Source organism: Hesperophylax consimilis, chromosome 2, assembly GCF_061612785.1.
Source record: "Hesperophylax consimilis isolate HC1 chromosome 2, BYU_Hcon_1.0, whole genome shotgun sequence".
In the NCBI taxonomy this organism is placed as follows: Eukaryota; Metazoa; Arthropoda; class Insecta; order Trichoptera; family Limnephilidae; genus Hesperophylax; species Hesperophylax consimilis.
In genome coordinates, this window is record NC_142837.1 from 29,220,095 (window position 1) to 29,246,024 (window position 25,930).

At 35.6% G+C, this 25,930-nt stretch overlaps 2 protein-coding genes across 2 annotated transcripts in view; one reads left to right on the forward strand and one right to left on the reverse strand.

Annotated features, from left to right (window-relative positions):
• Positions 1–17,725, forward strand: part of ATP8B (ATPase phospholipid transporting 8B) — a 47,986-nt gene extending 30,261 nt beyond the window's left edge. The window contains exons 18-24 of the mRNA XM_089643833.1: positions 916–1,044; positions 1,500–1,651; positions 6,937–7,160; positions 7,841–8,066; positions 11,667–11,770; positions 13,828–14,001; positions 14,513–17,725. Of these exons, the coding sequence (XP_089499959.1) occupies positions 916–1,044; positions 1,500–1,651; positions 6,937–7,160; positions 7,841–8,066; positions 11,667–11,770; positions 13,828–14,001; positions 14,513–14,905 (1,402 nt within the window). The 3' untranslated portion in view covers positions 14,906–17,725. The remainder of the gene's footprint in view (positions 1–915; positions 1,045–1,499; positions 1,652–6,936; positions 7,161–7,840; positions 8,067–11,666; positions 11,771–13,827; positions 14,002–14,512) is intronic.
• A 3-nt stretch (positions 17,726–17,728) lies between these two features.
• On the reverse strand, positions 17,729–25,410 carry Cdk7 (Cyclin-dependent kinase 7). Its single transcript, XM_089642135.1, has 7 exons — positions 25,214–25,410; positions 24,858–25,026; positions 22,426–22,560; positions 22,157–22,322; positions 21,068–21,245; positions 20,679–20,851; positions 17,729–20,516 (listed from the first exon to the last, which is right to left on the reverse strand). The coding sequence occupies exons 1-7, from the start codon at positions 25,265–25,267 to the stop codon at positions 20,375–20,377; spliced, it is 1,017 nt and encodes a 338-aa protein (XP_089498261.1). The 5' UTR covers positions 25,268–25,410; the 3' UTR covers positions 17,729–20,374.
• Positions 25,411–25,930: the final 520 nt, after the last annotated feature.

Below are 25,930 nucleotides of genomic sequence, written 5' to 3' on the forward strand. Positions count from 1 at the left end.
GATTTAAATTGAAAAAGTACTGACATCTGCCATAGCTGTTTCAATATACCTCAAATGTAGGCAATCTTTTTCCAATGTCATTTATATTTCCAGTTTAAGTTACTTTTGCCACTGAAAATTTTCAAAATTCCAGTTTAATTTTAGGGGTCATATTTATTTTCAGTCCGTGCCGGCGGAAAGAAATTAAATGCACAAAAAATATTATTATTTTTTGATGAATAATGGATTATAAAGTTGGTATTGTTAATCATATTATATCACGTAAAAACGGTGGTATTATCAGTCATATATTCATGTATGGAATTGGTGTTATCAATCATAAATCACATACAAAGTTGGTATTAACAATCATATATTCAAAGTTGACATTATCAATCATATATTATCACTTAGCCACTAGAGCGATAGAGATTTCCGGGTGTTCGATTTGGCCGCGTTCATTACAAAAATCATACCTCCAAATATTAATATGGGAACATATTTCTTACTGCGGTTTGAAGCCAATGAATCCACCTAAAATTGAACTAGTAAAGTTAAAGGCCAAAAATGAAAGATAACGGTACATATCTTCACTGCGCTTGCAAGACCGGCTATGTGAGTTTTACTAAATTTTACAGTGGAAGCATAAACTTCCCACTTTTGTATTTAAATGCGTCTACAAACAACGTTTGAATGAGTACTGTGCGATATGGGTTAAATTTATGCACACATACTAGATTGGGGTCGATTCCTGAATTTTTAAAGAATTTTTTGGTGTAAAAAAAACGTTTTGCTGAAATTTGGCACATAGCTCTCTTTGCAAGCGCAACAACTATATTTATATACTAGGATAACCAAGAATTTTTTTTGTAGCTAAGTTACTACAATTAACATGGTTTTTTTATAATATATATGTTGAATGTTTTGTGCAAGCAGTACAGAGTATAATTACTCTGGAGCGAATGCGGAGAATGCTGATGTTGGCGCAGATGAAGGGAATGGCTTCGCTATCGTGGTGAACGGACATTCTCTGGTGCACTGTTTACATCCTCAGCTCGAGCAAAGGTAAGAATCTATAGTAAACATATATTGTCATAATACAATACGTACCATGATAGCGATTCCCAAATAAATCCTCTCTTGATTTCCGAGAGGGAGACGCTTCCAGTATCACCCAAACCAGATATGGATAATCAGATCCACCTATTTCCCTCATAAGTAGTTCAACCAAAAAATAAACCGTTTTCTAGCATCGTGCGGAATGATGCGCGGTGCGAGAGACTAGAGCACTATTCGAAGCCACCCACGCCCTTTCTACTCAATCCAAGAGTCGTGTCTGTGCACCTTCTTTTTGCTTTCTATTCCCAACAGCTGCTGCATGTGCTTCTGAGCTGGCAGTTTCCTGTTAATATTCTAGCTGATTCCCTCAGTGAGATTCTATCAATATATACTGATTGCCTGGCTAATTTGGGGTTTGCACTTGAGAATGTCATTGTAGAACGTTGATGCAATTGTTCCAGATTTCTTGATCTCACAATGGCTTGTCGCTCCGTCATATGCTGCCGGGTGACTCCCTTGCAGAAGGCCATGGTGGTAGAAATGATAAAGAAGAATAAGAAAGCTGTCACCCTGGCCATTGGGGATGGCGCCAATGATGTTTCTATGATCAAAGGTAGTTATGACTTTCTACTATCTTCAAATAAATGTTACACCATTCTTTTATTTATTAGGTATTTTATCAGTTGTTGTAAAGTACACTATGCACTTGGCAGATTTATAAATGTTGTAATAAAGAGCCCCCTAAACACTGAGTAAAGGGAAGTAAAGCCAGGAACATCAGAATAATGTCTACATATAAATGTAACACTTTTTGTGTCTAAATAGTGCAGAGAAACAGACAAAATGCACAATGTGAAACTTTTTCCTATGTGGACCTGACTCAAGACAAGGGCCCCTTTGGGGAAAATTACCAGTAAGACAGGCCCCGTAGACCGTAAACCGTAATACACTTTAACCTTTGAAATGTCGGATTCCCGTGAGCTTCAACTTCTGTCGTTGCTGGTCGTTGAAGGTCTTCTTCTGGGCTTGACGACTAATTTCGTATAAACTCACTTGTGTTTTACAAAATTATGTTTTTGTGAATTTTTACATCTTATTGGATAATGTGTTTATGTATTTGTCATAGTTTTATGTTTATGACCATTATAAGTAATTTTCCCAGAATAGCTACTAAAATATACTATTTTACTATTTAGAAAAAAAAAAATCCCCTCTCAGTCTACAAAAAAATTAAATGAAGAAATATGAAAATATAAATTGTATTTCGTAAGGTTGATTAAGTGTGTTATAATAATAAAAATTAAAATCATGTGAGGTTTTCCTGTAAATACATACGTAATATAGTAACTTTGGGCTTTCAAAGCTGATCTGGCAACAGTCAATGCCAAATTAATAGTGGCAAAGGGAGAGATCGCGATTGAAAAAGCAGAAAACCAACACAGGTTAGAAAAAATATTGCAGTTGGAGTCAGATCTAGGACCAGTGATGCGTAGAGTAGCCGATGCCACGGAAGCAAGCCTATCGTTTGCCGATATTGTGAAAAATGGCCCACAGAAGATGATACCATCAATCAACCGCTCAGGACTTAACGTTGGGACCCCCAAACCTGCTGTATGCATCTTCCCAAAGCTGGATTCTACAAAAGATAGCGACGATACGAAACAGCTACTAAAAGATACATTACGACCATCAGAACTTGGAATCCGTGTGACGGGCATTAGGAGTATCCGAAACAAAGGCGTTGTAATCCATACTGCAACACAAGAAGATCAGGATAAAATACTGAAAACCCCATGTCTAGCAAACTCGGACACTCTAAGCGCTCGATTACCAACAAAACGGCTTCCAAGGGTGATTTTCTTCAACGTTCCTCGTAACCTAACGGACGAGTGCTTCCTAAAAAATGCCTTAGCAGGAGCCCAGGACAAAGCAGGCCTAGATTTCGCAGTAAAAAGTTGCAAGCTAAGTCACCTTGCTGGCGCTCGAACTGGATCAACTTGCCACCGGGTCTTCGAGGTTCCTGCCCACATTCGTCACGTGCTGGTGGAGCAGGGGAAAGTCTTTGTGGACTGGAATGTGTGCCGTGTTCGTGACTTCATTGGACTTACAGTGTGCTCCAAGTGCCAAATGATCGGACATTCCTTCAAGTTTTGCAAGGACCAGCAAAGATGTGGACACTGCGCAGGCGAAGGTCACGCCCGGATAAACTGCCCAAAAGCCGCCGCCGAGCCTGTCTGCGCCACCTGTACAAGATTTGGGAAGCCCGCTGCACATCCGACTGGAGACAAGGACTCCTGCCCGGCCTACAAGGCTGCCCTTGCCAAGGACTTTGCAACCATTGATTATGGCGTCTAATTACATTGAAGAAGATGACGAGGTAGATTACGAAAATACTCATAATTTCTGTGATTGGCTAAAGTTTCATAGCAACTACAATATGGAAAATATTAATATTGTTCAGTTGAATGTTAGATCGATTTATAAATACTGGGATACTTTGAATGTCTACTTAAATACTTGTTGGAAGCATATTCATGTGTTAATGTTATGTGAAACGGCTATAACACCGAATCTTGTCTGTCTGTATAATATTCCTGGATTTAATTGTTACAACTATTGCCGAACTAAAAAATCTGGAGGAGGTATATTGCTATATGTTCGAAATGAATTCACATTTCAACAGAAAACAATAGAAACAAATCATTTTGAATGTGTGCTTGGCTCTATGACACTTCCAAACAAGAGTATTTTAAACATCATAGCAATATACCGCCCCCCCAACTCTAGCCAACCACAATTTCTTAATGAAATATCTGCCATTCTGCATACTATAAGCCCCAAAGAAAATGTTTTACTTATAGGAGATATTAATCTAGACTTGTTAAATTGTCAAAACCCTATTATTATGGCATATGAAAATATAATGTCGGATAATTATTTAATCAAATGTATTTGTGACGTAACTAGAGAAGCAGTTTTAGCAGGAAAAGTTACTCGTACTTGTTTAGACCACATATTTGTCCGATTTAACAGTGGATGTAAACAAAGCGATTCTCTTTCCTCATGTGTATGTAATAATATTACTATAGCGGATCACTTTTTAACTGCAGTTAATATTAAATATAGTGCAAGGAAAGAAGCCCCAGAACACGGGGAAAGAATTTCGTTTTTATCGCAAAACAAAATCGACAAAAACATTCATAATTTTAAGTGGCACTCCTTGCTTGAGGAACAAGATTGCAATATACTATATAGTAAAATTAAAAACAACTTTAAGAATTTGTATGAACAGAGTAAAATCGTTATGAATTATAAACCCAAAAAAAGACCTCTGTCAATAAAACCTTGGATAACTTCTAATATCTTAGAAAACATAAAAAAAAAAGATTCATTGTACAGAAGGTGGAAGAATTTTCCTAGCAATCAATTCTTTGAATTGGAATATAAAACTTTCAGAAATAAGGTGACAAAAGAAATTATTAAATGTAAGTCTACCTTTTTTAACAATAAATTCAAAAATTATTTTGGAAATACAAAAAAAACTTGGGATGAAATAAATAAATTATTAGGACGCAAGTCCAAAAGTAGTTGTGACGAAATAATCTCGAAATATATGTTAAATACGAATAATGAAGAAACCGTAGCAGATAAGTTTGTTGAATATTTTACCAATAGTGTTAGCTCTATGATACATAAATGTGATTATTTAGCATCGACCGTCAGGCCGAATGAAGTGCAACATAGTATGTACCTACCCAGAGCTACCTGCCAAGAAATCAATATTATTGTTAGCAAATTAAACAATTCAAAGTCACCGGGGATTGACAACATTCGAATGTTTGACATTAAGACACATATTAATATTTTAGGGCCTGTTATAACACACTTTATCAATTTAATTTTATCGCAAGCAGTAATACCAGATGAACTAAAAAGTAGCATCATTAGGCCAATTTACAAAGGGGGCAAACATACAGATATTCAAAATTATAGGCCAATAAGCATATTGCCAGCCCTAGAAAAAATACTTGAAAAATACATTTCCATAAAACTTAATAAATATCTAGAATCTTTCTCTTTGTTGGATCCCAACCAATATGGATTTCAAAAGAAAAAAAGTACGGAAATGCTGCTTCAGGAATTTTCAAATCACATAAATTATGAATTAAATCTAAAAAAACAAGTTTTGGTTTTATTCATAGATAACTCTAAGGCATTTGATACCATTGATACAAATAAACTATTAGAAACACTGGAGGCAATAGGAATTAGAGGAAAGCTGCTAGTTTTATTAAAAAATTTACTAACTGATCGACAAATAAGAGTAAAAATTCTTAAAAAATTTAGCAAAAGAAAATATATCTCAACAGGTGTTGCACAGGGGTCAATTCTAGGGCCAACCCTTTATATTATTTATGTCTCAATTATGAGAAAATTGTTTTCATTTGCTAAACATTTTGTATATGCAGACGATACGGCGCTCGTAATATCGCACGAAGATCTGGTTACTGCAATGAACCTTTTGCAACATGATTTTATTGCCCTACTGAAATGGTCGCATGATGCAGGCCTCTTTATAAACGCCAAAAAAACTAAAATTATGCACATCAGATCTCCACACGCTAGATGTAATGTAATTCCTTCATTATATACACACACATTTGACTGCATACATAAAAATGTTGCACAGCCCTGTTCATGTGAAACCATTGATTTTGTCAAAAGTTATGTATATTTGGGTGTTACTATTGACTGCTACATGAAATGGGATGTACAAATTGCTAATGTTTGTAAACGTCTACGAGCTATTGTGGGTAGGATTTATAAAATAAAATATTTCGTGCCTATAAGTACTTTAAAGTTAATCTACTTATCTCTGGCTGAATCCACTATACGTTATGGAATTACTTCTTGGGGACATTCTTGTAAAACTAATATAAGCTATATACAAACATTACAAAACTCCATTATAAAATTGTTAATCCATAAATATGACAATCAACACAGAAGTAACATTAAATTAATATACAAGTCTCTGAATATTTTACCTGTCAGAGGATTATTGTTTTATAATATTGTAAGTCAACATGTTATATTGTCTGATTCATTGTATAGGGAAAGAGTTTGCCATAAACATAACACAAGATTCACTCAAAATGAAGGACTGGTAGTTCCGAAATGTACTAATAAATATGGTGAAAGAACTTTAAACTATATAGTACCCAAAATGTTTAACTTATTACCAATGACAATTAAAAATAATAACATGTATACTGCTAATGTTAAATATAATCTAAGGAAATGGTTATTGGATAATAATGATCTATACTGATGCCCCTGAAATGGAATTCATATTCTTAGAAAATGGAAAAACAATTATTTTGTAATACCTGACTACCTACCTCTATTTATGAAACTATTGATGTACTTGTTGATAATACTAATTTGTTCATACATTTATTTTTACTTGCTTATTTTATAAGGCTTTTATGTTTTATGTTGATAATACTAATTTGTTCATACATTTATTTTTACTTGCTTATTATATTATGCTGCTATTTAAACTTTTCTGCAATGTAACCAATTTATGTAATTATGTATCGTTCAAATTGTATCTTATGAATGTATAAATGTTGTCTCTATGTCCCTGCTGACAAACTACATAAGTAGTTTAGCGGGTTTAATTGTGAATAAATAAAAAAAAAAAAAAAAAAAAATTTGAAAAACGGAAATATCTTATGCTTTTCGCGCACCAATTTCAAATATTAATTTATCACCTGACTTGTGCCGAACTTCAAGCAATGTAAAAACCCCCTTTTGATTTGTTATTTTGTCGACAAGCGATTATGGTTAATGATTATTAGAGATTAATCAACCTGCCTAAATTATCTGTTGTAGCTGCCCACATAGGCGTAGGCATCTCTGGCCAGGAGGGTCTGCAGGCAGTGCTGGCCAGCGATTACTCTATCGCCCAGTTCCGCTTCCTGGAGAGACTTCTCCTGGTGCATGGCCGCTGGTCCTACTACCGAATGTGCAAGTTCCTCAGCTACTTCTTCTACAAGAACTTTGCATTTACATTGTGCCATTTTTGGTTTGCATTTTTTTGCGGCTTCAGTGCGCAGGTAAGTCACACCAATCTTTACTATCCCTTGTAGTTGTTAATTCTTAACATGGATATTTTATCGTATGCAAGAACTGAAAGATATAGGATAATATAAGATGCAAAAAATAATAATGTCAAATGCAGTTGTCAAAATAAAGGGCGACAAAAATAGAGGGCGCTGCGATCATTTACATGATTTTAAATAGCAACACCGGGATTGTTGAAACTAGTTGAAAGGAAAAATTAAACTTTCAAATGCACTCTGGTTCAAGTGAATATTTTTCACTTCAACAAAACGGTATTCATAAATTAGTGGTGCTTCCTGAAAGAAGATGATTCTGCATCATATTCTAAAGAAATTTATTATTCAAACTTGTGAGCGAGGTAATTGCATGGAAAGTTTTTTTTTTAAGATGCCAATCAAAAAATCTTTAAGCAAATTAAAAAATAAAGAAAAATTTAGTTTTGCCATGTTTCCTATCCAATCTGAGTCAATGATAACCTCACATTCGAATCTACTGTTTTTTCTAAAATAGATGTTGCCATAGTAATGAAAAATTTTAGTTCCACTTTATTAAATTTCTACACTTTTTTGATTGACTATAACTTGTGAGCCAAAGTGAAATTAAATAAGGCAATACTTATGTGGTGTTCACATAAAAACAATAAAGAATTTTATATATTGTACGTTTATTCCAGACTGTGTTTGACCCGATGTTCATCTCGGTGTACAACCTGTTCTACACATCTCTACCCGTGCTGGCTCTGGGCGTGTTTGAGCAGGACGTGTCGGATAAGAACTCTCTGCTGTATCCTAAGCTGTACACGCCCGGCCTCACCAGCTCTCTGTTCAACAAGACTGAATTCATGAAGAGCGCTCTGCACGGATGCTACACGTCTCTGGTGCTCTTCTTACTGCCATATGGTGAGTTACAGTAGGGACATACATCACAGTAGACTCACCATACCGGCAGTTCAGAGATCTGGCACCCGGTCCGGTAATTCGGCTCTACCTGAGTCAGACAAGAAATGATGCCAAGATAATTTATATGTTGAAAATATTGTGTATGTATATTGAAATTTGAGATTTGACTTGATAATGCAGTATTATGAAGTTATTTATGCTCTATAAACTGGCAGAACACACTAAGTCGTGCTAAATTAAAATATTTGGGCATACTGGCAAAAAAACGTTAAGTTCGGAAATTTGACATTTTGACTAATGTAGTATTATGAAGATATTTATGCTCTCTTATGGCAGAACACACTAAGGACGGGTTGTTTCACAGAGCGTCGTTAAGAAACGTAACAGACAATGTGGCAGAGGCCTGAAGGGTTCAGATTACCCGCTTTTAACAATTTTCTGCATAGAAAACTAAATATAGTACTTTCTCACTATTATTGTAATTTAAATTTTAATATGGTTATAATCAAGAAATGCCCAGAATTCCCACATTTTCCCCTAAAAAAGGGTCTCCCTGCAAAAAACCCAATTCTTGGGGAATTCTACACGAATTGGCAACCCTCGTGTGGATGTTGTAGACTATAGATTTATTACTCGCGAAGACTGGTTGAGATGAATAAGCAGATCCTGTCATATCAACCAAACGGTTTGTTTTAACCCTTGAGACGTTGTTGATTTGCACGGATCGAACCTTCTACAAGCTTCCATTTTTTCAAAGACAATAACAAGTTTTCGTTCTCTTTCTGACATAAAAGAAATAATTAATTTTTAGATGAGAGGAAGAGAGATATATGCATTTTAATAATGTGCAGTCGTTCTGGGACAAATATGGTCTTAGAAGAGTATAATGCGCGCACGGCATTTGGGACTGTTTGGGTCTTAGAAGGTCCCAAGGGTTAAGGAGATACATATAATAATATATATATTTAAACTTATATATTCAGAATCAGCATTTGATGATCTATAATATTTTTCACTGGAGTTCCTTATTGAATTGGCCACATGCTTGCATTTTATAATAACTTTAACCCTAATCTATTTCAGGGGAACATAAAGCCTTAAGATACGTCTCAGAGGCGTACATATATAAATGACAGCCTGTAGGCCAAAATATATCTACTTGTGCCCTTTTTTTCTATGGAAAGTTAAGGTTGGTATATAAACTAATAATAAAACACAGTTTTATCAATGAAAACTACCATCACAGGGATTTATTACAACGAAACAAAACATTATGCTTATATTCAAACAAAAAAATCATCTTCTTAAAAAACAACTTGAACATGTTTTTTTTTAATAATCTAATATTTTTTAACATCAATTACTTATTCTTAGGGCAAACAATAAAAGTAATCATGCTTTTAATTACTGGCTATAATTTTAGAGCAATCTACACAGGCATCAACTTTGTGCTCAGAACATACTGACTTTTTGCACTTATAGCACACTAATTTTGACATTCTCTTTTTTTGTAGCAGCTAAAAATGCAGTATTTACGTTTATTGAGCTCTGGTTCTCCTGCCTGAAGTTTATTACCTGAATCAGTAGGTTTTACGAGAATTTGGCTTATATTTATATATCTCGTAAAGATCATTTCAAAGTTGGAACTTCAAGTCTCATCTCCATCCAAGGCTTGACGAAATCTGTGCTGAGTTGCTTAATGAATTATTTTCTGTTTGAGGGTTTATTGGATCATGTTGTGGCCATAAATAACAGCAGAATTGATAAAAGCCATGTTTAAGATTCCATAGAATACAGCCATTGACCATCTATTAGTTTTGCGGCTCCGCGACATTGAGGAGCACATTTGATCAAATGAATCTACTCCTCCTTTTGTTTGGTTGTAGAATTAGTAGAGTTAGGTTGAATCATGTCTGGTTTGCCACTTGAATTATTAATTATTGCATTTTCATCACAAGAGGATAAAAGGTAAACCATCTTTGCCAACAGTTTGAGATCTCGAGTTCTTCAATTGTTCAGGGATTTCCCGCTTATTTGATCGAATAGTGCCCACTAGAGTTAATTTTAATTTGAGCTGGTCCTCAAGAGGTGCGGACTATATTCATAGCTGAAGTTCTGTGAGATGATTGACCCTTATTAGTTGACCAAACATGTCCATTCTTACCGCGCAAAGTATTGCGAAGCATGAGTAGAATCAGATGCAGGGTCAGCTTCTGCAACTTTGAGTCGGCTTCTTCAGTGGTAGCTGATTCTTGTAAAGTTAAAGCCTCTTCAGTTACACAGTTATTCTTATCTTTGAACCTTGTCCACAAACTGGTTGTCCTCGTCTTCAAAAGCTGATTTTCCCAAATAAAAACTATCTTCTCCGTCTAAGATTTTCAAAATATCGTCACTGTTTAATATATTAGACCGTGACATATTGGTATCTAAAACAATGCCAAAATATACATAAAATGTACGAAAGCAAAAACACATAATCTTAGTTAAAAGTTACACATCGGCCACTGGGTTCTCTAAATAGCACGAAGCGCTAACTTCAACCGTTAGAAAGAGAGAGAGAGAATTTTAGATAGCGTGTACGCCTCGCAGGCGTAGATAAGGCTTCTAGGGTTAAAAAAATTGTGTGGATAGACGTTCCTACTAAGATTACAAAAATGTTACTAAAAAAAATTTAAATTTATAGTTTGTTTAGTAATAAAATAAATAAATCTGTTTTTTACCTTGTGACGTCACTACGTAAAAATTATCCATCTTCAATATATTTTTTATAAAATTCTACACTGATTTTATTTTTAAATATAGCATCACTCCATTCCGGTGTTTTTGGCATCTACGTAAATATATTTGACATTTTACATTACATGACATGCATAACATTGTGAGTCGTTTTTTTATGATGACCTTTTTCACTTCATTTGTGCAAACATTGTTTGAGAAATTATCAGAGATGACGCTTCATTTACCGCCCAAACTTGTGTTACGAGCTATCGCGTCAGTCGCTAACAAACGTGTAAATGTCATTCCATTTAACTTAAATTACATCAAAAGGATTATATAAACTTAATTGCAATTAAATTTCTCAAAACAGCTTTCAGAGTTAATGTTTTTTTGCAGTATATCCACAATATGTCTTTCATTTCCTACCACAAATCCATCTGTCAAAATCATAGATAATATAGAAATAAAATAATATAGAGATAAAATAGAAACATAAGGGTGATATAGCATGGAAGCGTACAAACAGCCACAGCTACAACTAAACTACATGGACTATCGGAGGAGCAAATGAAAGTTATGCATTTGGTGTGTAAGTTGAAACAAAGACAGGGTGCCGCAGTGCGTAGGTGCCATCTGCAGTAGTTTGGTAGGTATGGGTACCGCTACCCCGAGAACCATTAGTTTGAAAACCAACACCTCTGCCATGGGTCACCCCAAGTGGTTTGCTACATTTGGTGTGACTCTGTCCTACCGCACAGCATCCCCATATATGACATAATGCGTGGAGATAATGGAGAAAAAAAAACCGTGACGCAGTTTCATAGTAATAACGTTTGATGTTTTTATTGAAATAATAATATTATTCACTCTTTTGTTCTTCAGGTACCTACAAGGACGGTTTAGCCCCCGATGGCCGGATATTATCAGATCACATGTTATTGGGGAGCGTTGTGGCCACCATTCTAGTTTTAGACAATACTACCCAGGTAAATCTCATTTTTGTTAAAACATGTTTTTTAGACAAATTATTTTTGCGTCACTATTCCACATCATTTTATTCTCAGTTTGACCAATTACCTTTCATCACAGACACATCGATGCACATATTGCCTTTTTATATGTATTTTATTCTCAGTTTGACCAGTTACCTTTCATTAGAGACCCATCCATGCACATTTATATGTATGTTTAATAATGACAAAATGGATGGAGATACCCTGGTATTTGGTATTGAATTCACCCGCGCTCATTTAAAAATCATACCTCCGAATATTAATATGGAAACATATAAGCAGCTTAGTGTCATTTGAAGCCAATGAATGCACCTATATTTCATTGTTTATTGCATACTGGTAGACACTCAAAGCTTTGCTATTCCTAATGTCTTAATTAATGTCGTTTCTGACTTCTTCTAGCATGTTGTATAATACAATGTGACTGTTAAAAAATTATATTACATTAACTTTAATTCTACTCCTTATCTCATTCTGGTGCAGAGATATTGCGTTAAGTATTCCTCAGGCGTCCCCGACTTCTTCTACTAATCAAACCACTCCCGGCACTAAAGGACAAACCTTGAAATTTTCAGCGATATTGGTCTACTACAGGGTTTTCCAATAAGAGGTGTTATTTTGATATTCAATCGTAAAAGATCAATGGTTTCGTTGTTTGTGTGGCACGTAGCGCCGTCTTGTTGAAAGTAAACGTTGTCCAGATCAATACCATCCAATTCCGGCCATGAAAAATCATTAATCATCTCTCGATAGCGCAATCCATTCACCGTAACTGTTGCTCCAGCCTCATTTTCGAAAAAGTAAGGTCCAATGACTCCGCCGGACCATAAACCGCACCAAACAGTCACACGTTGAGGATAGAGAGGCTTTTCAACAATAACTGTTGGGTTTTCCGAGCCCCAGATGCGACAATTTTGCTTGTTGACGAAGCCACCGAGGTGGAAATGGGCCTCATCACTCAAGATGATTTGCATTTGATTCACTCAAGTGAATTTTAATAATTTCAATGCATTGTTGAAGCGTGTATCGTTCCATTTTTATTAATGGCGTAGTTTCACCACAAAATAACACCTCTTATTGGAAAACCCTGTACTTTTCGAGTGCCAACATATGCAGGCTGAATTTTCATATATAAAGATTTGAAGGTTTTATAATTGAGCTGTTTGCGGGAATATCGAAATAAATTAAAAAAAATCATCTGACTAAATTTAGGCAGCCATTGCTCGAGGCCTAGAGCGATGGGTATAATATGGACCTAAATATGGGTATTCATCGTTCGACTGGTTAAAAAATACTTTTTTTGTCAAGACTCACACTAGAGAATGTTTTATTAGGACTCATCTGCCCTGATAATGGATACTGTAATGCTGTCCTAAACGTTGGCTAAAGAAGAAGGTAGCGCAAAACAGCATAATACCCCAAAAATAAATCACTATAATAGTTTCAGCTGTGAAAATTTCAAATCATATCTAACCATCGCACTGTTTTTCTCCGGAGGGGTAGGCAAAGAGGATAGACTGCCACGTAACTCTTTCTCATCTCATAAATATTCTTCTTTTATTCTGACTTTTGCACTCGCCTAACTCAAGTATTTCATTCACTTCCACCGTTTCTTTAAAAAGGCCCTCCCCACAGCATCCCCAAGGATGACATAGGCTATTATTTTCCTTAGCTTTGGCTTCCTGTGTGGAGTTAATTATAACTGACTTCCCCTGCCTGACTAATTCTATTGTTCACTTTTGCATCATATATTCTCCTTAAATCTCTTGTTCATCTGCTCCACATGTCCAAATCATCTTAGTGTCCCTTTCTTAATCTTATTCATAATGCTTACATCAACCTTGCATTCTTTCCGGACATCCACATTGGCGACGCAGGCACATGGTTTCTCATTTCTACAGCATTCAGTCATGTACTTTCATCCTTCTCAGTCCTCGATTAATAGAGTTCCTATCATTCACCATTCTAAGTATAGGAATTGGTGACATAGATAAAATATGACTGATTATTTTGTTGGTTTTTTCTTTTAGATTGCATTAGATACAACCTACTGGACTGTGTTCAACCACGTAACAATTTGGGGATCTCTGCTATCCTACTTTGTTCTGGATTATTTTTACAATTACGTCATTGGAGGACCATACGTTGGTTCCTTGACTGTTGCTATGGGTCAGGCTACCTTTTGGTTCACCAGTGTATTAACAGTAAGTGCCCTTTCTTATTTTATGTATTTAATCTTCTTTGGTTATGTCCAGTTTTGGGCAAAGGCATCCCTCAACGCACTCCACATCGCATAGCAGTGTTTAGTTGTTGCACTTCTAATCCATTCTGGAGCACAGCTTTCAGCTACCAAGTGGACCACGGCAATCGTTGCTGATTGTAGGGTGTTTGCGTCGCAACCCCTTATAGTTTTCTTATGATATTTATGAATCTTGGTCTTCTTGCAATTTATTTACACATTTTAGCTACGTTTTCCGACTTCTGTCCAGTGTTACGTCAAGATACCCAAGTCTACTATAGTGGATAATAGAACCTTCTCACAAACTATACATTATGTAGCACCTGCACGCGATTTGCTTAGATAAAATGCAGCTGCAACTTTTGCCTTAGCTTTTAATTTCCATTACAATTAGGTCATTTTCAAAGTGTTTACTATGTTTATCTCTAGATTGGTACATGGTACAAGTCATAAATTAGAATTTATAATAATTGCAGGTAATATTTCTAATGGTTCCCGTGCTGGCGTGGCGCCTGTACGTTGTGGACGTGAGGCCCGGACTGGCGGCAAGGCTGCGAGTGCGACAAAGGGCGGCGCGGGTGCGCTCCCGCCAGTCCACGGATCCACTGCGCGCGCCGTCCGCCCGCCGAGCCCGCCGCTCCCTACGCTCGGGATATGCCTTCGCCCACCAGGAGGGCTTCGGCCGCCTCATCACCTCCGGCAAGATCATGCGCAAACTGCCCAACGCCGACTTCAGCTTCCCCTCGCTCGGGGGCAAGTTCACCAGCACAGGGAACAAGGAGCGAGACAAGAACGACAAACCAACCCCAGCCACCACATCCGAATCTCCACGCGCCCCGTGCCAAGATTCCGACACAATCAACTTATAAATACTCTTTATTCGTGGATTGCGTACCACCAATCTTTTTACATTTGGCGTGTTCATCTTTTCAATTTGAATTTGGAAGTGGACCACACACTTTACAATCGAAAGTGTGACACGCTACCATTCTTGTAATGCGTATGACATTTCATTATAGGGCAATTGTTAATATTATTTGAGATGTGATTTAGTTTGCGATACGGGCGGTGCATAAAAGTTGCGTTTATTTTTTTAACGTGCAATGATGGAAAATAACGTTTGTGAAAGTTTTATAAAACAATAGTGATAAAATAATGTGAGATATTTTTTCTGCGAATGTTACGAAAAACTTTAATTAATGTATATTTTTTAGAAATTTAATTTTTAACCTTAAAGCCTTCTCGTTGTTAAAAATATGTTATATTAAATTTGATTTACATGTTGTAACAATGCGTGCATGTTTTCTTCATTTGCCTAGCACAATAAGTGAAAACTACGTCCGTGTTATTTCTTTATCTACTGGAAACTATCCCGTTAATGGTAATTTAACTTTTTATGTTCAAACACATGCAACCAAAGATACTATGTTTTAGCAGGTCAGCGGGTAGCCTCCAATCTTAGAAATAAATATTAGTTTCTCTTTTCAACTATGTTTTGCTTGCTACTGTGTATGTTCATTCTTGAATCTGTTAAAACTATCTAATTTATTAACGTCCAAATTCGGGATATGAATTAGAATCCTCGAGTCTGGATTCCTTAGTTTATAATATTAGTTGTTTCCATGCTGAACAAATCACAAACCCGTCAGAATTACTTTGTTTTTTTAGGTTATCTAGGTATATCTTTCAGTGGACCGCCTGTACTTATTAAGACAGTAAGATTATTTAGAATATATTTTATTCCTTTCTTACACAAAGATAGCTGATGTGCTTCAAATCTCTGAAGTTGCTTTAGTTAAATTCATGGGAAAACGGTGGTGGTGGTGTCACACGACTAATTCCTGCAAACCTTTAACCCAAATATTAAAATTCTAATCCATCTTACTGAAAAGTGATCTTGTATTAAAGTAGGATTAAGCAATGAAACAACAGCAAACTATTTTATCGACACCACTGGGGTAAAAATTCAGAGTATTTATGGATGTATAAGAGGGTTTCCCATGATTTAGTTATGTATCAAAGTTGGCAATGGATACATTAAGAAAGGAAATATTTAGGGCTTGGAGTCGTGCACGAGGTATTGATGGAAATTTTGAGAATTGAGTATATACGAGGCATTGAGTTGTGTCCGAGATACTGATGAAAATGTTAGGGATTGAGTATGAATGAGGTTTTGAGTTATGCACAACGTATCAATGAGAGTTTTGGAGATTAAGTGTGCACAAGGTATCGCTGGGAATATCGGGGATTGAGTGTGTACGAGGTATCGATGGAAATGTCGGGGATTGTGTGCGTACGATTGATGGGGATTGGGTGTGTACGAGTGATCGATGGGAATGTTGGAGATTGAGTGTGTATGAGGTATCGATGGGAATGTTGGAGATTGAGTGTGTATGAGGTATCGATGGGAATGTTGGAGATTGAGTTTGTACGAGGGATCGATAGGAATGTTGGGTATTGGGCATGTATAAGGTATCGATGGGAATGTTGGGGATTGAGTGTGTATGAGGTATCGATGGGAATGTTGGAGATTGAGTTTGTACGAGGGATCGATAGGAATGTTGGGGATTGGGCATGTACAAGGTATCGATGGGAATGTTGGGGATTGAGTGTGTATGAGGTATCAATGGAAACGTTAGGGATTGAATGTGTACGCGGTATTGATTGTTTGGCACATTTCTAGAATATTACATGTAATGTTGAAATAATACCATATTTTGATATGGTTTTGCAAACACCTAACTCAAATTGTGATATTAAGTATTTATAATACCTAAAGTAAGATAAGGTGTAGATAAAGTAACAGGAAGTGTCTAACCAAAAAGGTTTACAGATTGGCTTTGAAGTGTACTATTATTATTGTAACTACATTAATATTATTTTATATGTAGTTTCTTATTATGTATTATTAAAAAAGATATGTATGCCAAGCATTAAAGTTATCAACAAAATACTTATTTTTTGCAAAGCATGGATCACTGAAATGAGAGAATAAGAATAGGAACTTTATATTAACGCTATGTATTCCTTCTTTTGTTTCCAACTCTTACTATTTGTATGAAGTATGTATTAACATAGTATAGTCTCAGTTAATCATTCCCAATGTGATTATGTTCCCGCTTGTATTTAACTTTTAACAACATCAATTCTTCACTGTATTATTTCCACTTGAGTAATTACAAATGAATTATCTAACATATGAATTTATTTTTAAAATCTTTTAATAGTCAATTTTTCGCTGTTAGTAATTTTCCCGTTTGACCTTTTTACTAGGAAAAAATCGTTGTTTTCTCGCAAAACATTTTCAATATTATATTATATTTTGTACCTTCTGTTATTATTACAGAATCCAATCCTTTCAGTTATAAAGCAATATTTGACTCTTCCAGCACTTAATATAAACAATCCAGACATTATTATGACAATCACAAAACCATCAGAATACAGCCGTCTTTAATTGACCGATTACTTTATTCTAAGATAAAAATTGAAAACTGTAACTTTTGTTTGCGTAATTATTATAACTAAAGTAAAATACGGAATCTCATTACAAAGTATCTGCGATGTAGATATTCAGTATGCAAAAAGTTACCAATACATATTTCAAATCCCTGGCATTTCAGCTCTATTTATTTGAGCGATAGCAGGGCAATACTGAGAGTATTTTCCACTCTGGAACGTGCTGCAAATATACTTGCGCAGGCCTGAATTTGAACCCGCAAACTCCAGCTTGCCAGTGGAGAGCCTTACCCCTCGACTCTCGACTGCAGAGGCTGTCGCGTTTTGGTAAAAAACTAAAATTATGAGTTTCAATAATTCAAATCATTAAAGTTCTGTTTTTTTCAACAAACTAAATTGAAATTTAATCCAATTCAAACAACATGGCTATTTGCATTGTGTTGCATCTTCTATTGTATGATATGGTAATAGGAACCCACCGTTCATCTTGTATTGTATACAGTTCTTAGAAAGAGTCCTAATTTTTTGTTTGTAATATGTATTGAATGATATTGAGTTCAACAATCATCCGCTTTATGTTGTTAGTATAATATATGTTGTTTGTTGCTGACTGGCTGTGAAGACACCATCTGTGAAACTATATGTTGGCTTATTCGGGCATTTAAAGTAATTGCTAAAAATAACAATCTACAAATAAGTTAATTGATGCCATTTTGCAGCAAGAACCAACACAATTTTCTATTAAAATGTATTGTTTTGAAAAATTGACTTAACATTATTATTTTGTGTTCAAATGAGTGATAACATTATATTTATTTTTAATGTGATTAACGAGATACAAGCATTTCAGTATTATTTGAAGTTAAAAAAATATTTCATTAATTTACAGTATTACTTTCACATTCTGATATACGAGGTTCCACTTTAAAAGCATAAATACAGAAAAATTTTCATTGAAATTGGTGCCTGAAATTAAAAAAATGTATTTTATTAAGCTTTGTTAATATTGACGTTGTAACTTTTTCTATTTTTTTTGCAAAATGTTGCACTATGAAGTATGTGTACGAAGGAAGAATAGTTATTGCGGATATTTCTACTTTATCAAATCTTTAATGTGTCAACGTAATAATATACAATTATAACTTGAATAAAACATTTGTTTACAGGCCTATTTAAGTAAAATATTACATTTACTATTCACCAACTTGTCCTTTCTTTGTCCACATTAAAATAGGATTTTTTAATATTGTTACCACCCACCATTAGGTGGAGTCAGGATTTGGTTGAAATATAACTATTTTTGTATTATGTAGATGTAAATATAAACACGGATAAGTTAAAGAAGGATTTGCTAATTGATAACATCATTCATGGAGAACTTGCTTGCCCCCTAACTACATGCGGAAGATATCTAATCTAATAGTTCACGGAGAACTTGCTTGCCCCCTAACTACAAGTGGAAGATATCTAATCTAATAGTTCATGGAGAACTTGCTTGCCCCCTAACTGCAAGTGGAAGACATCTCATCTAATAGTTCATGGAGAACTTGCTTGCCCCTTAATTACAAGTGGAAGATATCTAATATAATTCTACTATCTCAGGAGTAAAAAAATCCTTATGATTAACTTGCCCGTGATTTGTAAAAAAAAATTTATTGCATAAATGTTATAACTAGATTTTTTATTTAATAAGTGTTGTTCATTTTGTAAAATTCAAATATGTATAAAGAACTATATTAGAGTATTTAAAAATTATCAGGATATATTTGTATAATAATATTTTGCCTTAAAACAATATTTATGTTTGAATACTACACTCTTTTAGATACTTGTGTTCAAGTCGGTCCAAATATTGAAATGCTGGAATGGCCTGGTCGAGTTGTCTTCTCCTCTCAGCAAGTCCGAGGCGTGTTCAAATATAAATAAATCATATTTTATTTATATCTCTCATATGGGTTCATTAACTTCACATGTTTGGGGGGAACAATAAATTCCACTACTGTTTTGTATGCAGTTTTTTATTGAGATATTTGAGTCATCAAACACGTCGCTACATCGCTAATCACAATTCCCGCGTCGCCACTACCTCTCGAAACCTCAACGACTGCTTTGTTCCTAGCATTGATCTTAAGCACATGCATTTTTACAAAATGTCTAACACAAGCGACAATGAGATTACTAGACTTTCTCTGTCTCGACGAAGCGAGTGGTCGGCTGGTCGCGGGAAACTGGCATCACTGATGAGTTTACAAAATGTCAGCAAAGTATGGCGGTAGTTGCCAAGTTACTTGAATCGTCGAGTATCAGATACTTGCGTACCTCTGTGGAAGAACAGCCGAAGTTGTATTTTTCATGCCTTTAATTATTAAAAAAAAAAACTACACTATAAATACACAATCTATCTAACGCAGCTGAGAGGACAAAGATAAAATTAAGAACCAAAAAGGGCGATAATAATTGTTTAAAGTGAGGTAAATTTTAGCCGGTTTACTTCTCAGAATAGCCGTCTTTTATCTGTCTTATCGGTAACAGTTTTAGACACAAAACTTTCTGGCAGTAAACTGGGCCTCAAATTGCGCTTCAAAGACATAGTTAAGCTGGCGGTTAAAATAAACCTTTAATTGAGCACCCAGGAATAGAAGTGTTTACCAACACGAACAATATGCTTGAAAATAAATATTGGATGCTTAGATAAATTAAGATAATAAGAGTGTAGTACGGACATGATAATTGTTCATTTCATGTAAAATGGTAACATTTAATAATTTTCAATGATTAAAATTGAACGTCACAGTTGACCATGTGATATTTTTTATTAAATGCTGTTTTATTTACAAAAACTCATAACATAAATAAATAACATTTTCTTCTACGAGTACTTAAAATTGTAACCTTTTGGCTAATGATGCTCCTTCTACGTTGTCTAATAATTTTCTCTTGAGAGATGGCTTCTGTAAATCCAATTCTCTGATGGTGCAGGGAAGAGGCAGCTTGACTCCTATAGTCGGCGGTGGTTTATTACTGCAATAAGAGAACTCGTCAATTTCACATAAAACAGCGGAAACAAAGACATTTACCTGCAGATGTTTATTCTTGATATTATCTTCTCTGCATGAACAGTGTGATGATTAAATAGCTACTTTACAGATATCAAAACAACATTTACGAAAAGTAAGTAAGTACCTGAAGTATGGCATTTGTAACGCCTGGGAACAATCACATCTTCGAGGAGGATACAAGCAAAGAAGACTAGAAATCAGATCCAGCAAATCGTCTGCAGCTGCTGTGAATATGTGCTTGAATGGAGTAGAAGGGAACACCTTGAATTGTATGTAATCTGGCAAACCCACTAGACCCTAAAAAACAAAACAAAAAACCATAAATAAAGTATGGCAATTGGAATTGGATCTTCAGTGTTTAACGCAGAATGCTCCCTGCGTAGGTTAGAAATAGCTTATTCGGACATTATATGTTTTTTCATTTTTTCCCCACTCGGTACTCGGTGTTAGACTGTAGTCTCTATGGGTTCTTGACCCGACCAGATAGGACAAGGGGAAGATAATATATCTTACCGGCCAGTTATCTTCCGTTGGTGTGCCCATAACCTGAAATATCCTGGTGAGCTGGTCAAGGTCTGATTCACCGGGGAGGAAGGGGATCCGGAGTAACAGTTCTGCCATGATGCAGCCCACTGCCCACATGTCTACTCCGGTGTTATACTGCCTGGCTCCGAACAACAGCTCTGGAGATCTGAAATTGAATTAATATTTTACATCAATGAGGAATTCCAATCTAATTTTAAATTTTCTAATAATTTTCAACATCAATTTGGTAATCTTATGAATGACCATAATATAATGTACAAATAACATAAGAATCAATATTAAATAACGCAACAAAGTTGAATATTTTTTTAAGTATTAATAAGTAGGTATAATATTAATCAAATCGAATGAACCAATCGAACGACGACCGGAAATCTCCAACGCTCGAGTGGCTATAAAGAAGTCAATCGCCACCTCTAAAAGGTTGTGTACCCTTGTTTTAAGTAGATATAGATAAATAAATGATTTCAAATATTTTTCTCTTTAACGAGTGTACTGCTGATGGGTCTCCGGAGAATTCTAATTTCTCATTCTAATATTATTCTTGTTAGGATAATTTGCGATGCGATTTTGACCTTAATGCTTCGAAAATGTATTAAAAAAACACAATCAGCATCGTTTGGACTGGTAAAATTTTAGGTTCCACTAGTATTTTTCTATTTTATGCTCCAGCCTTCAACAGGTTAAAGAAAACCGTACGTAACGGCGTACAAGAATCAGTTATAATATTATGACAGTTTGAACAGAGCACCTATACTCTATAGTAGGCTGGTGTAAGCGAAATGGATAAAATTGAGAAAGAGATGTTTGGATTGTTTGGGCACAGAGAGCGGATGAACAAAGGAAGGAGGAAGTGAACCAAATATTTGAGTCAGACCATGTCAAGAGTCAGAATTACACAAGGATATGTATGACACAATGTGAAAGAAACCAGGAGTGTGTGCCATGACCGAGTTGTTTTGCGGTTCATCCTCGCTCGGTCATGTCCCCCCCTAATTTGGATTCCAAACAGCTCCGTTGTGTGTGTCAGTAGTGTAGTTATACAATAAATCTCACCTGTACCATCTGGTAACAACCTGGTGAGTGTTAATTCTTGACGGCGAACCAAAGAACTTGGCCAAACCGAAATCACCAATTTTCAGCACTCCTGCGCTATTCACTAAGAGGTTGTTGGGTTTCAAATCTCGGTGAAGGATCCACGCATTATGGAGATATTCTAGACCTGTAAAAATACATATTAATACTATATTCGCTGGGATTGAGTTGGCACAGGTACCAGGTACAGGATAAACTATGAATTGATGATGGTAATCTTTGGTATTTACCTTGCAGCGTTTGAATCATATATGCCTTTACATTTGCCGGGGTTAAGACTATTGTGGTATCTTTGATGATAACTTCCAGATCTGTGTCCATAAAATCAAATACCAGCGAAACATTTGATTTGTGACCAAACACATCTGTTGAAAAAATTACACTAGATTAGTAATAAATACATTAACATCATGGGTAAATATACAGAAAATAGGGACACGGTTAATACGCACTTTTAATAGAAAATCCACTGTAAATATTTCAGTTTCCGAAAATGATGCATTTTAGTAGTTATTTTGTAAAAAAAAATTGACATCTTTTCTGCACACTGTGTGTTTTGACATAATAATTTTGAAATGTTATTTTTAGGCTGGTTTTTTTACATATATTTTTTAACTAAACCTAAACTGACAACCTAAGAACCTATTTAAGGATCATAGGTTCATATTTTGGTTCAAATAAGAGAAGAAAAAAACTAACCTTAAAACTTTAATATCAATAACAATGGCCGCGAAGTAACAATTGTTTGTAATTTTAACGAAATAACTATTAAAATGCATTATTTTCCATTTCCGGAAATACTTACTTCTCATTATTATCTAACTACTTCAGAATAATAGAAGAGTATGTATGAGACGATGTATGAATGTGAATGAGGCAAGAAGTGTGTGCCAAGACCGAGTTGTTTGGTGGTCTGTCCCCTCTGCCTACCACTGCGGAAGTGCAATTAGTTAGTTTTTTTTTTGTTTTAACAGTTTACAATGTGTCTTCCCAGGTATCTGAGCCTTGTTCCAAAGGTGAATTGGAGTCTCTTCATCCTCTTCACATTTCCTGTATCTGTTGGTGTTTTCCACTCCCAACAACTGCATGTGCCTCCTCAGATGGCAGTGTCCTGTTAGTAGTCCTACCAGGGACCCAATTTTCATTTCAGTAGACAATTGCTCGCATGCAAGGATCGCGAACGATAAATTATCTACTGTTTCGATAAATGCGTATTTTCGACCGTCGTAGATAATGTAAAACAACCGATATTAATACCAATATAAAAACGTACCAATTTTATTTTTTTATACGGTAACCCGTGTATTTAACTCCATAGATTTGATACATTTTTCTATATACATCTGTTTACGACTGTCAATTTTCAATTCACTTTGTTGTTCGTTGAAGAAGTAGGCGACAATAGATCAATTAATTTAAGCACCAATTGTTTAGATAGTCGAAAATTTTTTATGAACAGTTCATTACTCAGACTAAATGCATCATTTCTTGAAAAAAAAATTCTTGGTGGCCTTTCAGTTAAATATTCGGCCTGTTCCATGTCTTCGATCGCTTGTATGTGCGTCAAATCTTCAAAACTCACCACTTTTATAATAATTAACAAAAATACGACACACGCAAACCGTACAAGTAACACTTTTTGACAGTTGAACTACTACTAAAACCAGTAGTCCAATTATCTACTGCTTTGTAATAGATAATTATCTATTAGAAATTCCAAAATACGCTTTCTATTGAAAATTAATAGATAATTACTCGATGATAGAAAAACCATAGACAACGTAGATAATTATCGCATGCGAGCAGTTGTCTACTGAAATGAAAATTGGGTCCCAATTCCCTCAGTGAGTTTCTGTCTATATTGAGTAGTTGTCTGGTTCGCCTTGGGTCTGGTCCGTTTACGAGTACTTTGGATTGCCTCATTCCGGGTGCCCTTTCCCATTACTCCCAGTGCCGGGATTTGACCCACCTTTCAATATGTATTTTGGTGTGGCAAGCTGCTACTCCTACGGCCGGCTTGGATCCCGCAAGTGGTGCTTTCGCCCCTTTCCTTGCTAGTCCATCAGCCCGCTCATTGCCCTCAATTCCTTTATGTCCTGGTACCCAGATCAGGGTTATTTTATAGATGGTAGCAAGTTCTTCAAGAATGGTTTTGCATTCCATCACCAGTCTGGAGTCGCATCGGTTACTTTCCAGTGCCAATAGGACTGCCTGGCTATCAGAGCATATGCCTATGTTCTTATTCCTGTACCCGATACATATGTTGTGCCTGTGCACAAGCTACAACGGCCTCCATCTCACTCTTGGAACCGTGAAAACAGACCACAGCCCCTGTTCCTTCCTCCATCTTGGACCCATCTGTGAACCAGATTAATTCCTACTTTTGGGTAGGGCCTGGAACCGTGTCCTATTCCTCCTTTGTGGGGTACGTCACTCTAAACTGCTGTCTGAAGAAGTATTCAGCTTGTTTGCCATTCTGCCTCATTCCAGCTGTTGGACTAATCGCCCTAAGTCTTGTTAGTTAGTTATTTACTTCAAAGTACTTTAAAAAGAAAATGAGCGTACTAAGCGTGTCTCTATTTTCTATATATTTACCATATCATCATCTCAGGAACAGGAATTTTATTCAGAATTCTAAATAATGTGAAATTATCGAGCTTACCTAATAACCCAATAAGATTATCGTGGCTAAGTTCTTGCAACAATTTAATTTCTCGGAGAGCAGTTCTGTTGATGCCATCTTTCACTTCAAGTCGACTGCCCAATTTAATTTTCTTAACAGCAACTATAATATCAGTCCTTATGTCTCTCGCTTTGTATACTGTAGCAAACTGGAACAAAGGTAATAAACATCCTATTCAAAATACTACACAAAATGGGAAATCCCATAAAAGGCATTATTGTAAGCTTTTTATCTATTTAAAATACGTTGAAGAATTATTAAATGAGTTTACTGCAGCTGTTTTCAGTCTAAAATTAAATAAAACTTGTGCATATTTGAAAAGATCAGAAACCAACCTGTCCTTCGCCTAAAAAGTCAATTTTTTCGTAATTAAGTACGCGATCTTCCATTTCGGCAACACTATGTATAAAACTATTCTTAATTATAACTCTCCCTTCACAGTAAATTAATAATACACGCTTAAAATAACCGACAAACAAACGTGTTTTCAAAAAGTCATGAACTGTCAGATTCTTTGTTGTTGAGTAGAGATCGGTAGAGATGGTCCATAGATGGTCTTGTTCATGTCTTGTTTATGTCCCGGCGACTACCATAAACATACCATAAATTGCCATAAATAAACCACTCACGCGACCTGTATGATATTATTTTTCTAATACAGTTCAGTTGAGTTCAGACACGGCGATTTTAGTTGAATGACACTTGAAAGCTAATCGACAAGGGTGAAGAATATCAACAAAGTTGATCAAGTTTTTAGTTGAGTGACTAAAGTTGGAAGCCCGTCTACTTTTGCTGTTCCTTATTCGAGTTTTACACCGAATCGACACGTCTCAACACATGTTTCAACTCGCTTGCGATTTTTAGTTCCTTGCGTCCTCTAGCGAAAGAAGATTTTACATTTAGGAAAATGGCATCTTCGTGGAAAAATGCCTGTAGTGGTCGGATGACAAACATCTAGGGGATCAAAAACAAGAAATATTTAAAAAGAAAAATAAGAATAATATAATATTATTTTCGAAATGGGACATACAAAATAAAATTAAAACAATCAG